The 13,779-nt window shown below is 56.3% G+C and overlaps 6 protein-coding genes across 6 annotated transcripts; 2 read left to right on the forward strand and 4 right to left on the reverse strand.

Annotated features, from left to right (window-relative positions):
- Positions 1-169: 169 nt before the first annotated feature.
- COL26b_000626 (uncharacterized protein) lies at positions 170-1,468 on the reverse strand (the record flags this gene model as incomplete). The annotated part of the gene is made up of 5 exons (XM_053173591.1): positions 170-319; positions 383-900; positions 1,045-1,075; positions 1,146-1,268; positions 1,424-1,468. 5 exons carry the CDS (start codon positions 1,466-1,468, stop codon positions 170-172), a joined length of 867 nt encoding a protein of 288 aa, XP_053042639.1.
- A 1,150-nt stretch (positions 1,469-2,618) lies between these two features.
- ASN1 (asparagine synthetase) lies at positions 2,619-4,964 on the reverse strand (the record flags this gene model as incomplete). The annotated part of the gene is made up of 9 exons (XM_053173592.1): positions 2,619-2,658; positions 2,739-2,843; positions 2,920-3,218; positions 3,266-4,258; positions 4,325-4,509; positions 4,566-4,592; positions 4,663-4,688; positions 4,745-4,795; positions 4,939-4,964. The coding sequence occupies 9 exons, from the start codon at positions 4,962-4,964 to the stop codon at positions 2,619-2,621; spliced, it is 1,752 nt and encodes a 583-aa protein (XP_053042640.1).
- A 1,340-nt stretch (positions 4,965-6,304) lies between these two features.
- Positions 6,305-6,955, reverse strand: HUS5 (SUMO conjugating enzyme Hus5; the record flags this gene model as incomplete). Its single annotated transcript, XM_053173593.1, has 3 exons — positions 6,305-6,558; positions 6,710-6,870; positions 6,921-6,955. The coding sequence occupies 3 exons, from the start codon at positions 6,953-6,955 to the stop codon at positions 6,305-6,307; spliced, it is 450 nt and encodes a 149-aa protein (XP_053042641.1).
- Positions 6,956-7,919: 964 nt separating this feature from the next.
- Positions 7,920-9,136, forward strand: COL26b_000629 (uncharacterized protein; the record flags this gene model as incomplete). Its single annotated transcript, XM_053173594.1, has 4 exons — positions 7,920-8,064; positions 8,121-8,326; positions 8,376-8,987; positions 9,041-9,136. The coding sequence occupies 4 exons, from the start codon at positions 7,920-7,922 to the stop codon at positions 9,134-9,136; spliced, it is 1,059 nt and encodes a 352-aa protein (XP_053042642.1).
- Positions 9,137-9,366: 230 nt separating this feature from the next.
- COL26b_000630 (uncharacterized protein) lies at positions 9,367-10,100 on the reverse strand (the record flags this gene model as incomplete). The annotated part of the gene is made up of 2 exons (XM_053173595.1): positions 9,367-9,726; positions 9,783-10,100. 2 exons carry the CDS (start codon positions 10,098-10,100, stop codon positions 9,367-9,369), a joined length of 678 nt encoding a protein of 225 aa, XP_053042643.1.
- A 1,150-nt stretch (positions 10,101-11,250) lies between these two features.
- On the forward strand, positions 11,251-12,836 carry COL26b_000631 (uncharacterized protein; the record flags this gene model as incomplete). The annotated part of the gene is made up of 3 exons (XM_053173596.1): positions 11,251-11,258; positions 11,308-11,458; positions 11,514-12,836. The coding sequence occupies 3 exons, from the start codon at positions 11,251-11,253 to the stop codon at positions 12,834-12,836; spliced, it is 1,482 nt and encodes a 493-aa protein (XP_053042644.1).
- Positions 12,837-13,779: the final 943 nt, after the last annotated feature.

Below are 13,779 nucleotides of genomic sequence, written 5' to 3' on the forward strand. Positions count from 1 at the left end.
GGAGACATTTTCACAAGCATAATTGAAGACACGCTGGATCCCCGGTCGATCAAACTCAATTACTCCCCAGTTGATATACACTAGACAGGAGCCTCCCGAATAAGAAATGCGGCCGAGAATTGGACTCGAAATTTTTCCTCAAGAATACACGTTTCATAGCGTACAGAGCTTAGCCCTCGAAGGTGAAGCTGGCGCCGAGCTTGTGGGTAGCCTGGTCGAGCTTCTGGGTATCAAAGGAGGCACCAAGACCCAGGGTAACACCCTCGCGGAGGAGGACGTTGTAGGCAAGGGCGGCAACACCGTTGTTGTTGACCTTGAACTGTACGCGGAGCTTTGTCAGAGACTGGTACCCACATCAGCGCGGGGGTGGGGGGCAACGAACCTTGGCGAAAGAGACGGGGTCGATGCGGTACTTGGAGGCAACCTCGAGACCGACGTTGTTGCCGGCCTTGGAGTTCCAGGTAGCCTTGGCACCAGCCTCAACCTGGCTGTTGACCTTGTGGTAGTAAGAAGCGGCGAAAACGCTCAGGTTGTCGCTGGCAGTGATCGCAGCGGAGTAAGAGGGGGCCTGGTAGCCGACGGCAGCGGCGTAGCCGGTGACGGTGGCCTTGTTGACGTCGTAGCCGGCAGAGGCACCAGCCAGGAAGCCCTCGTGGCCGACGACAGCGTCGATGTTGGCCTTGGGGCCCTTGAGGAGGTCGAAGAAGGCACGGGAGTGGAAGTTGGACTGCTTGAAGGTAAGGTTGAACTTGGCACCCTTGTTGGCGGGCTTCTCGGCGGCGGCAGAGGGGAGGAAGGAGAAGACACCCTCAGCCTTCAGGCCCTTGGCGAGGCTGTCAGCGAGCTCGACCTTGGTGTCAAGAGCGGCGGCGGTGTTCCATGTCTGGGTAAGGGTGAGGCCTGCGCGACGGTAGAACATTAGTAAATTTGCAAAACCAGGTTGAAAGCCCGCGCTGATAGAAACTGGGCTGCCGTGTAACGGCCCGTATATTGGACCGAAGGACACGTTAAAGCGCTCTAAACGACGGTGGGTGGTTGCTGTACCGGTAGCCTTGTCGGAGTATTTGCCCTCGATCTTGATGGTGGGAGGTCTGGTTAGCGGGGCCCATTGGATGCGTTGGCGAGGGGGCAAAAGCGCGACTTACAGCTCCGTTGGTGCTCTTCTCGTGGGAGGTCTTGCCGGTGACCTTGAAGGCAACGTTGTTGGGGGTGTTGCTCTTGAGCTCGAAGGTGGTGGCAGAGAGGTGGTAGAAGTCCTTGTTCAGGAGCTATGGGAGGCCAATGTTAGCTGAGTGGTTTCTTTGTCGCGAGCGACCTCGGCCAAGCACAGAGTCCAGAAAGCTTTCTGTGTGTTTTTACCCGCCGGACGCCCGCGAATACCTGATCAACGGGGGAGAGCAAAAAGAAAGGGAAGGGCGCATACGTCGTTGGACGACTTGGCGATATCTCCGAAGTTAGGAACAGACATGGTGGCTGATTTCTGAGAAGAGGACTTTTCTTGGGGAAAAAAATTGAGTTGACGATGGGAAGCGCAAAAGGTGACAAAGGTGCGACGAGTGAAAAGGCGGGTTGCAGGTGTCCTTTCAGGAGATGTGCTGCTGCTGGGGGCGGAGCTGTTCGAGAAAATGTTTTGGTTGCATCAATTGGTTGACGGGGATTCCCGGCTCAATTCGGTCCGGAGGAGCTTCGTGGTGATGGAGAGGCGCTATGCCCAATCAGGAGACACGTGGGGGATGTGTTATTGGTTTGTTGGGATTGCAAGGCCAGCCGCCGGGGTTCGTAGCAGCGATGAGTGGATGTTGCTGGCGGGGGTGTCAAGATGCTTAATGCGACCGGCTGTGATGCTTGGTTGGCTGCGATGTTTGTGTGAGGTAATTGGGAGGGAGGGCGAATGGTGAAATATTTTATTTCTAGGAGAAGAGGCTGCGTTTTTGGGCTGGAATCTGTTTGTGAAAGCAATATTCTCACTTGCCCTTTCCAAAACAAACGGAATGCTCACCCAGGCAGAAGAGGCTGACAGCACTTCTTCCCCCCCTCCATGACTTACATCCGTATTTCCTTGTGCTGCGCGTACCTCGCCTGCCTGCCGCTCTTGGGTTTCCTCTGGTCTCACCGCAATCTGGAAGGAATTGCTGAGTCACTCAGGTACGAATCGCCCAAGGCCAATCATCTGCGCCTGATTGAGGGTCTCATGCCGGGTGATCGATCAATCACTGTTGCACACGAAGCAGCGTGGCAGCCCGACCAAAGTGGTTCCTGACGCGGGACATCGAGTTGGGGAACCTTCTAGGATGCCTCGATTACGACCCCAGAAAATCGACCCGTGACGGGCAAGGTCCTTCAGCGCAGACCCCTCAAGGGAGTTTGCGACCCCTGCCTAAGCGCCCCTGGCTAGGCAAGATCGAAAAGGCGACGATAGCGATAGAGCAGCCGCAAACCAACAACACCGCGGTCGTCGGAATGTCATCAACAACAACATGGACTGTTTGTGACTCTTAACTTCTTTGTTGAGGTCTACATACTAACCCAGCCCTGGACCTGGACGCCTCTACCTTACCCGCCCGCATTGACAAAAATTGCTAGGATACAGGTATCTCCCTACTGCCTTAAATGCCCCTTTATGCCTCGTTGTACTTTTGCTGGTGAATGGAAATGGCTCTGTTATGCGACGGGTCAGCAAACTGGCAAAAGGCTCCCCCCTCTGTATGTGGAATTTCATATGTGTGTGCGTGACTCACCTGCCACTGGGGTCCGTCTGCTTGGACCAAGTGGGGGTCCAGCGCATGACGGTGGAAGCGCAATGCGGCGGGAAGTGCTCGTCGAACATAAGACGGTACCAGTAGCTGTCAAAAGTCATCCAAAGTCAGCCTTCGTCCTTCTCTCAACATCATGGTTGTGGTGATTCTGCCGGGAACTTACGCCTCCTTGGTGTCGGGGATATCGTCGCCCCACTCGGGCTTGGGGTTCTTCATCATCTCGTCCGTGACCTGGATCTCGGCGTTGTCCTTGAGCGCGTCGATCCACCCATATCCGACACCGTCCGAGAACTGCTCCTTCTGTCTCCAGAGGATGTTCTCCGGCAGGTACGGCTGCGCCGAAGGGTCGTCCGAGGTGTCGAACGCCTTGCGCAGGATGTACTTCTCAATCTTCTCCTTGGTGATCATCTTGTCCGCGGGGTCGATGTTCATGCACGTCTCGAGGAACTGCGAGGCGAGAAACTGTCAGCATGCGGGGTTTCAGTCGGAAACATCTCATTCTAACTCACCTGCTTGTCCAAGAATGGCACACGAGCCTCAAGACCCCAGGCGGATGTGGACTTGTTGGCACGCAGGCAGTCGGCAAGGTGCAGGTTCTTGACACGGCGGACGGTCTCCTCGTGGAAGGCCTTCCTGTCGGGGGCGGCGTGGAAGTAGAGGTAACCGCCAAAGATCTCGTCACTGCCCTCACCACTGAGCACCATCTTGATGCCCATGGCCTTGATCTTACGGGAAAGGAGGTACATCGGGGTGGAGGCGCGGATGGTCGTGACGTCGTATGTCTCGAGGTGGTAGATGACATCGGAAAGGGAGTTGAGACCGTCCTCGATGGTGAAGGTCATGACATGGTGCTTGGTGCCGAGGAACTTGGCCACCTCGAGAGCAGCCTTGTTGTCGGGGGATCCAGGCAGACCAATTGAGAAGGAGTTGAGCTGGGGCAGGTAGGTGACTGTTGACAGCTTGTTGTCGTCGTCGATACCGACCATACCATCGCCAGTCTCGGGGTTCTCGGTGGGCAGCGTGCCGCCGTTGGCGTCGAGGGCCGCCTGCTTCAAGCGGAGAGTCTCTCTTTGGGCGATAGAAGCGACCAAGCTGGAGTCCAGACCACCAGAGAGGAGCACACCGTAAGGAACCTCAGCCATCAGTCTCTTTCTGACTGACTTCTCGAGGGACTCGCGGATGGCCGTGAGGTCGACGGGGGTGTCGGGAACCTTGGCGGGGTCCCACCAGGAAGGCTCAAAATATCTTGTGGTCTTGCCGGTGGCAGAGTCGAAAACGTGACCAGGGGGGAAGGCCTCGATCTTGTCGCAGACGGAGTGCAGGCACTTGAGCTCGGAAGCAAAGTAAACGGCATCGGGCTCTTTTGAGGACCAGCCCTGGTACAGAGTGGTGATACCGATAGGGTCGCGGGCAGCAACTGTGCGGTCCTTCTTCTTGTCGTACAGAACCCACGAGAACATGCCGTCGAGGTGTTTAGGGGCGTCGATATCGTACTCCTCGTACTAATATGGTTTGTTAGGTCAGGCTGTCTGCGAGGTTATTGAAGCGTGTGCGCATGGGTGACTCACCAAGGGGATGACGACTTCACAGTCGGAGCCGGTCTTGAAGTGGTACTTGTGCTTCAGAGCCTTACGGATCAGACGATGGTTGTAGATCTCTCCGTTGACGGCGAGGATGATGCTCTCATCGTCGTTGGTAAGGGGCTGGGCGCCGGACTCGACGCCGACGATGCTGAGACGCTCATGGCACAGGACTGCGGGAATTGGTCAATTAGGTGGCTACGAACAGCTGCGATCGCAATTGACCTACTCGTCTTGTTGGCAATAACGTTACCGCCTGCATTGGGGGTATCGGTCAGTTTTATTGCGCTTCGTAGACGACTATCGCGTGGTGACTCAGAACTCACTCCAGTCGGGGCCACGGTGACGGATACTGCACGGGAAAAAAGTCAATTGAGGCACCGGGAGTCTGGAAAGGTATCTACTCACGCCTTGGCCAGCTTCAGGGCCGTCGGCTTGAATTTTTGGACGTCGGGGTGACTGCGCGCAAATCAAGTCAGTCGCGTTCGCCCGCAAGAAAATCATGGCGGGGTCCTGGGAATTTTTTGGAGGGGAGCTCAATTGCCCCTCCATCGCGCCGATGTAGGGACGATCGCGCATGCTGCGTGCTTGGCTGGACGTACCGATGACAGGCGAAGATTCCACACATGTTTGCGGTCTCGAGCTGCGATTGAGTATGAGGTTTTGGTTGTCGGGAGAGAGATTGCAAGCTCGAGGCAAGAGAAGCGTCCCGGGAGGAATAAATACGGAGCAGAGAGGTGGGAGGCGGCCGGGCGGAGGAGTGTGGTAGCGGGAAGAACAATTATGACTCTTCTTGCGCTTCACCCATTTTTTTTTTTTTTTTTTTCTGCTCTAATTGCTCGGTTTCCCGCAACGGCCCCAGGCCTCTTCTGATACAATGACATCCCTTGCCCCTAGCACCTTGACACTTTAACTTCGCAGCCTGCGTCCACCGGCCAGCACCCCGTTGAGCCCTGACTGACGGTACGCAAGCCGATAAGATGAGGTACTTCGTTAAGCCTCCGGCCGCAGAGCGCGAGAGCGCGCTGGCTGAAGTATCGACAGAGCAAGAGCCACGATACGCTAATCTCAGACGCTGCGCTAGTGTAACGCAGCTGTACCCTGGGCCGATCTCGGCTTCTGCGACAATTGCAGCGCTGGCCACTCACAGCCCGCCAGTCTGCGCATTACCTAACCTGTCCGACTGATAAGAAACTCGACCGACCAACAGGAACCGCGAGTCGGTGTGGCTCTCCGACTTGACATCGGGAACCACATCTGTCGGATGGTGCCACGGCGACGGCAACACTTTCCAGCATGCTGCCACGCGAGCGACAGCGGACGGGGGCTCGCCGCAAGTTGGCTAGAGCGCCAATGCAGAAAGAGAACATCCGCGGCCTGACAACAATGTATTCGCAGCAACCCAACGCGAGCGTGTCGGAAGTGTGTGTCTCTACTGTTTGGTAATGCGCCCGCTCCCATTGACTCTAACAGCCTTACTCGTCACCGCCGTCAGGGTTCCAGGTACCTTGCCAAGCAAGCTGTGGTGGAGGCATTCTCCTCCGAATCTCGACCTCCCTTGCCCTCCTAGGAGTCCGGGTTTGTTAGTTCCGCTTAGCCATATCCACCATGTCGGTTGGCTGCGGTTATATGATGCACCTCCCACCACGGACCGATGGAGCCATATCCGCCTTCGAAAGAGTCACCGTGTGTTTCTCCATGCTGGCTCAAATCCACGAATGGCAAAAGCACGTGAGCTCGACCTTGCGCGATGAATCGTTTTCTTCGTGGGCTCTATGGCAGACCAAATGTCTAGGCTATTCCTGTATCGACTCCCCTCATCTTTGGAATCCTCAAATCCATCGCTGCGTCATTGACCCGCCCAAAAGCAGAGAAGCAAACCGACTGGTATTTCCCAAACGCCGAAGTCGTGCTCTCGGGCACGACATTGAGATCTCGTAGCTTTAATCGTCGAATCCTGAACCCCATCTAGGGCGCAGGGTTTTCCCGCACAACGCGCTTGATTCTCTTTTCGTATTCGGCCTTGTCCTTCTTGAAGAGACTGTAGGCCTCCGCCTGAGCGGGCGACTCGGGGTTGGGGTCGTCCAGAAGGTTCTGGATACCAAGCAAAATCTGCTTGACCGTAATCGCGGGCTTCCAGGCCTCCTCTTCGTTCAGAATCGACAGGCAAACGGTGCCGGAGGGGTAGACATTTGGGTGGAACAGAGGGGGAACGAATTTGCCTGTGCCGTGCTTGTCAGCTTGTCATCTCAAAACACAGAGAGATGAACAACTTACACTTGGGAGGCTTCGTGGGATACTCTATTCACGAGCATTGAGGTTAGTGAAGGCTGTTCAGGCGAATGACAGGTGCGCTTGGCATCAGGTACATACCCTCGGGGAATGTGATCGTCAGCTTGAACAAGCCGCCCTCCCAAATCGTCTTCTCCTTGCCCGGGATGCCGCACTCCCACACCTTCAGGTCAAGAGTACCCTGAGCGTTGCGCTGCGGCTTTGCAAAGAAGCCGAAGGGGTGGTCCTTCCGCCACTGCTTGCTGAGACACGTTAGCGGAGAGCGTGCCATGTGTCGGATGAAGATCCGTACCGCTCCTCCTGAAGTCTGTTCTGGCACAAAGACATCGTGATGGTGTTTTCGCGTCGTTGCTCGTAGCAGTTGTCTTGCTTAGCCGCGAGGATGTGTGTCGGCTCGGCTGAGTTCGTTACGACGCTTGGATCGCGTGCGTTTGGTGACAGTAGCCGAGAACGTCAAGCGGGATTTCCGACGATGGGGAAACCGCTGGATCTTGGAGGTTTTGGAGGCGACAAGGCTGCGCTTGAGCTGGGCTTCGGGGCTTGTTGGGATGACTGAAACTGAGTCTGCTGAGCAAGAAGGCGTCCACGATTAACCGTAAGGCAAGGCCGCCTCGCTTCACACGCCTCAGCGAATGCGCCAACCCACCTCAGTTGGAAGGCGGTGGAATTTTTTCGGGGTCGCTCGCAGGTACGTACCACGCGTTGCTGCCAGCGGGAAACTGCGACCTTACTACGCATACGCAGTACGGCACCTTCAGCAAATGGACGTGCCTTCCGCAGAAGCTCGGGACACCTGGAGAGGGGCGGCAGGGGGCGCGAAGCGGAAGATTACTGGACGAATAGGAAGGACCCCGCCTGAGCAATGCACTTTGGGCCACGGCGGTCGGCGGTCGGTAGGAGGCAGCGCGGGGTGCTGGGAATCTGACGTGGGGCAAATGGAACTGCCCAGATGCAAGACAAGGAGCTTCAGGCCCGATTCCTCGGCTTTCATCTGACAGTCCGCCTTTCTGCACGTACAAAGCCATCATCCCAGCCCCCGTGCGACAGTCAAGCCTGCCTTGCTCCAGCCTTTGTGCGGTTGGTTGTGTTGCCTGCAGCAACCTCAGATCCGGGCTTTCGTCTTCGCTGCAACCTGGGTGCGCTCCGTACTACTCTTTGTCCCGACCGCATCTGTGTTCCCGGCAAGGCGGGCCTGTTTATTTGAGCATCCGAGGACTCGAACATACTTGCGTTTGCCTTTCGTCGCGCATCTCATATTACCCTTTCAAACTTGCTAAGGCGCATTGCAACGATGGAAAAGGACGGTGATTCGGCCGGGACGGCCAACAAGCCCGAGGAGGTGAAGGCCACTGCGCCTGCGGTCGAGGAGAAGAAGCCGGTCGACGTTATGGAGGATGTCCCGGATCCCGATGAGGACGACCTGGACGACCTAGATGGTGCGCTACGAGGCTGCAAATATTGCGATGGATAGCCGAAGTACTGACTTGGCCAGACATGCTCGACGACTTCGCGGCGGTGAACGTTGAACCCAAGAAGCCCGAACAGAAAGCTGCGCCCACTGCCGCTGGTCCTGGAAGACCTGCTGCTGTCGCAAGCGAGGCGGATGACAAGACCCTGGAAGACATGCTCTCCTCTGACGACTTTGCCAAGCAGCTCCAAGCTGGCATGGCAGATCTGATCGGGGAGCTGGAGAAAAACGTATGGCAATCGACGAGCATTTCTTGACCGCGCCGACTAACATCACTAGCCGGAAATGCAAGCACAATTCGACGACATGTTTAAGCAGATTAACGCAGCCGCACAAGAGGTAGACTCTGCTCCTCAACCACCAGCATCAGCGACGGCATCGGCATCGGCGGCGCAGCCACCCAAACCATCATCATCCTCCGCGAGTAAACCAGCGGCAGCAGCGGCGGCGGCCGCCGCCGCAGATCCCATCGCGGACGGCTCTTTCCAGGAGACGATCAGGAAGACTATGGAGCGCATGCAGGCATCCGGTGACCAGGCCACAGCTGCTGCCGCAGAATCGTCCACCGAGGACTTCCTTGCGGAGATGATGAAGCAGCTTGGCGACGGCAACATGGACGGCGCGGGTAGCGAAGAAGAGTTCTCCAAGATGCTCATGGGCATGATGGAGCAACTTACCAACAAAGAGATCTTGTACGAGCCTATGAAGGAGCTGAACAACAAGTTCCCTGAGTGGCTGGAGAAGAACCGCGAGAAGACCCCCGCAGAAGACCTGAAGCATTATGAGGAGCAGCAGGCTTTGGTAAAGGAGATTGTCGCCAAGTTTGAGGAGAAAACATACTCAGATGGAAACGCGGCGGACAGAGAATACATCGTCGACCGGATGCAGAAGGTAAGCGATCTCAAAGGGCCCAAGTTGGAGCCCACGCCGCTGACACAACGTAGATGCAAGCCGCCGGATCGCCACCTTCGGACTTGGTTGGAGATATGCCATCAGCACAGGAAGCATTCAACGCAGACGAGAGTTGTAATCCGCAATAATAGGAAGCTCGCTGCGGAGATCCAGGATATACCTTTTATTTTCACCAGACTCGTTCATGATAATCGTGACTCTGTAACCGTACAAGAGCCAGTAAAATGCCAACGCCATCCGGGCAGTTGGCCCAACGCCAAAAAGCAACCATTGTCCCCAAGCAATTATCTGCCTAAACCCAAACTCCACAATGCAAACCGGCCTGCTGATAGCTCGGCCAACCTTTGATACCAGCTTTTCAGGACATGTCCATTTCCTGGGAAGATGCGTCCGGTACTGCGCTTTCTTGTGACACCAGGCTCATGAACAGCTCATCATAGTCTTCGTCGTCTGATAGGTTGTAAGGGTCTGACTTGTCTGGTTGCTGAGCGTCTGAAGACTGGCTGTAAGACGAGAGCAACGCGTCGAGCTCATCCTGCTCTTCCTGTGCGATCGCGTCGACCATCATGTCATCGACGCCATCGGGGATCTGCTGCTTTTGGTTCTGGCTAAGAGTAGCCGCGTCCTCTATGTCCGCTTCGGAGTATATCGCGTCTCCCTCAAGCTGCTTGAAATAATAGCGTTGCCGCATGTCACGGTCCCAGTCTGACTTTAGAAGCTGTCGCGCATGTTAGCCCCGCATGTCCACCTCGATGACCATCGTGAAATACTCACTGTTCCCTCCATATCCCGCCTCTGGTACGTCTTGTCATCCTGGCGCTGCCTGACATTCTGGAGGAAAGCTTTGCGGCGGTTCTCCTGCACGTCCTCGCGTCTCCGGAGCACCGGGTTTGGCCTCGTCGGTCGCGATGCGTACTTGAACTTTGGCGCGGGGATGGGCGACGACTGGGTTTGGCGGACGGTGTTGTCGCTGATCGGAGAGAGTGGCGAGGACGCGCGAATGGGTGATGAGGACAGAGGCGACGGGACGGCGGGTCTAAAGTCCCATGGCGTCCGCTCGCTGAATACGACGGGCCCCGCGACGGAAAACATGGTGCTGCTGGCGGTTTTCTTTTCTGGCGTTTTGTTTGGTTGCATGAATGGGAGCTGGTCGAGAGCAAGTCGTAAATCGGAGGTGCTGAGCAGGTTGGACGAAGTGGTGGTGTTGTTAAAGGTCCGGTGTGTCGTGTAGTCGTCCGGATGTGGCACGGCAAGGTGGGTGAGAGCTGGCGCGTTGGTTGTTGTAATTGCTTAATTGATATCCGGACGCGACTCGGACGCGGTCAGATACAAAGTACCTTGTCGTCGTGGCGCACGATGCGTGTGGCTTGAGTGTTTGACACGTGAAGTCCACTTAACGAAGAACGTTCCCCCAATCGGGCAGTGTGACCTCATGCAGTTCGCCTGCGGTCCTGGCGCGCCTGGCCAGGCCTTCTCTCTCTCCCGGCGGTTCCCGAACGGACCCCGAGGCAGGGGTCTACCAAGCCGAGCGAATGAAAAAACGGCGCCGCATGGGGGAAAGCTACAGGCGCCACCCTACCCCAACGACCGCCGTGGGCCGGAGGCGCAATGGCAAACAGTGAAAGAGGGAAATTCAGCGAAGGAAAAAAAAAGTCGCTGCGAGGTCGACTGACGACATGATTTCCAACTAGTTCTGGGACCCTCTGTTGAACAACTCAATCCCCCTTGGCTGCTCCACAATCTGTAGCGACTGTTGAGAAAGCGAACACACGACCTCGACACCGACAATTGGCCACCAGGAGAAAAACAAAAAATAACAGTACACACACACGACCAACGTAGAATGACAGTCGCCGTGGACTGCTCTTGCGATTGTCACACTATTGGCGGCAGCGGGCCAGCGTCCAGATGAAAGCCTTCTCCGTTTTCTCGTCCCCGTTGCGCCGGCTCACCACTCGACAACCATGGACGTGCTCCAGCTGTCGCGCTGGCCCGTCGGCGCAGCCTAGCAAGCAGTCGTTCGCCAGAGGCAACACCCGCGGGTTCTCGTCGACTTCGTCAAGAGCCTCACCTGGCAGGGCGCCTCCGAAGGGAGGCCAGAGGGGCAGCAGAGTGCTGCTTCTTGCTTCGGGAGGCGGTGCAGCGGGAGCGAGTGTGCTTGCGTTCGGGGACGACATCAAATACGGTTATGAGGGAGCAGAGCGTGCTGGGAGGGTTGCTTCTGCATTGGCGGTTTGCATCAATGAGTAGGTCTGTCCTCGACGATGATCCGCCACCCAGCGTACTGATGGTAGCGCAGTTACCGAACGACTTTGAACCAGCAAGAAAAGATCGAAGACCCTGAATTACAGTCGAAAATCCTCAAGGATTGCCACCAGCGATGCGCCGATAGGACACTCAAGGTTCTGGAGAAGAATGGCGGTATCTTCATCAAGCTAGGCCAGCACCTGGTACGGCCTCCTTCACATGCAAAGCGCTGCGATACCACCGCTAACACCGAGATAGAGTGCCATGAACTACCTACTCCCGCCTGAATGGACAAACACCTTCATCCCGCTGCAAGACAAGTGCCCCGTGTCGTCGTTCGAGTCGATCGAGGAGATGTTCCGGAAGGATACTGGCAAGGAGCTATGGGACTACTTCTCGGAATTCTCGAACGAACCCATCGGCGCGGCATCTCTGGCTCAGGTACACACAGCAACTGTCAAGGAGGACGGCGTGCAAGTGGCTGTCAAAGTGCAGCACCCTGGCGTCGGCCAGTGGGCTCCCCTCGACCTCGCCCTGACACGATTCACCTTCTCGACCCTCAAGCGCTTCTTCCCTGAATACGACCTCGAATGGCTCTCCTCCGAGATGGACGTCTCTCTGCCGAAGGAATTGGATTTCAGAGAAGAGGAGCACAACGCCAACCGCACCAGAGACCATTTTGCCAAACTCCCCGAGCACCCCCTCGTCATCCCCGAAGTTCTCTGGTCAAAGGAGCGCATCCTCGTCATGCAGCGGGTGTCCGGCCACCGCCTGGACGACCTCGAGTACCTCGACGCCAACGGCATCGACCGCGACGAAGTCTCCGCCTGCCTCGCCCGCATCTTCAACGAAATGATCTTCGGCCACAACGCGCCGCTGCACTGCGACCCCCATGGCGGCAACCTCGCCATCCGCAAGAACGAGTCCCGGCGCGGCCTCCGCGGCGGCCACAACTTCGACATCATCCTCTACGACCACGGCCTCTACCGCGACATCCCCCGCGACCTGCAGCGCTCCTACGCCAAGATGTGGCTCGCCGTCATCGACGGCGACATGAAGCGCATGCGCAAGTACGCCAAGGAGGTCGCCAACATCAACGACGAGCAGTTCCCGCTCTTCGCCTCCGCCATCACCGGCCGCGACTGGAGCGTCCTCAACAGCGAGGGCTCCGTTCTGCAGACGCGCACCGCCGACGAGAAGAAGGAGATGGGCGACGCGCTGCAGGAGGGCCTGCTCGCCGACCTCGTCCAGCTGCTCGGCCAGGTGCCCCGCATCATCCTGCTCATCCTCAAGACCAACGACCTCACCCGCAGCCTCGACGAGAACCTGCACACCCGCCAGGGCCCCATCCGCTCCTTCATGATCCTCGCAAGATACTGCACGCGCACCGTGTTCGAGGAGCAGCTGGAGGACCTGCGGGCGCGCGGGTCCTTGCTGTGGCCGCCGAACGCGTTCCGGTTGGCGTCCGCGTGGGTTGGGTTCCTGAGGGTTGAGTTCAAGCTGGGCGCGTTTGAGCTGTGGTTGAGCTTGAAGAGGGTGTTTGGGCTCAAGGGCGCAGAGTTTTCGGCCCCCGGTATGTGATGATGATGCATTTTGATAAGCGGGTATAGACGTATAGACTTGTAATTTACGTTGTGTTCATACTTGTATGTTGCTCCCGATCCGCGTGTTTGGCTTCACATCCAGTATTTCCCATGTTGAAAGGGGACGACATGGAATCATAAGAGCCGTTATCATCAGATGTCGACCTTATCCTCAAACAATCCAATAGCTTGGACAGTACCAGGCATCTGCCCAGATAGCATAGCTCTAGATAAAGAGGCTTAGGGGTTAGCGAGAATTTTAAGTGCTGTGATAGCCATGATACGTCGTGTTTGGGTTTGTGCCTCGGGCAACCCAGCATTATGATCATGTCGCCATCATCTATTCCTCCTGTCCTAGTACTAGTGAGACGCCGACGGTCTTCATCGGATTGATGATGGACATGAGACAACGAGAGAAGGCTCAATTAGCCATACGAAGTACTGATAACTGTTTTAAATCCCACTCACTGTAGCCAAGCAGTATTAGACCTCAAGGCCAGAATGTTTACCTTCGGCCAACTTGCCAGTTGAGATGGCTTCTGTCAAATTAGATTTGACTGGTGACCTTCCATATTCTATTTTGCTATTCTAAAAGTAAAATGATTTGGTCAAAGTCCTTAGCACTGCGCTTAATGTTCGTGGCTCCTATCCGTATTTCGAGCCCTCCCTCTCTAACTGCACTTTGCCTTTGCCAGGAGGCTGTTTGCCGCGCTTGTTGGCCATAGGCATCCACAACGTGCTTGTCCACTCCATTTTCAATGAGTAGCTTCACAGTTTCCACATCACCGGTTTTAGCAGCGAGGTGTAGTAGTGCCTCGCCCGTGGTCAAATGTGAACCAACTACTGACTGGTTCCTTTGTTCATGGACATCGGGCCCGTTCTCAATGAGTTGCTTTACGATTTCCATGTGGCCACCTATGACAGCCACAGCCAGGCGACTT

This window comes from Colletotrichum chrysophilum (genome assembly GCF_026319265.1).
Source record: "Colletotrichum chrysophilum strain AFK26 chromosome Unknown scaffold_2, whole genome shotgun sequence".
Taxonomy (NCBI): Eukaryota; Fungi; Ascomycota; class Sordariomycetes; order Glomerellales; family Glomerellaceae; genus Colletotrichum; species Colletotrichum chrysophilum.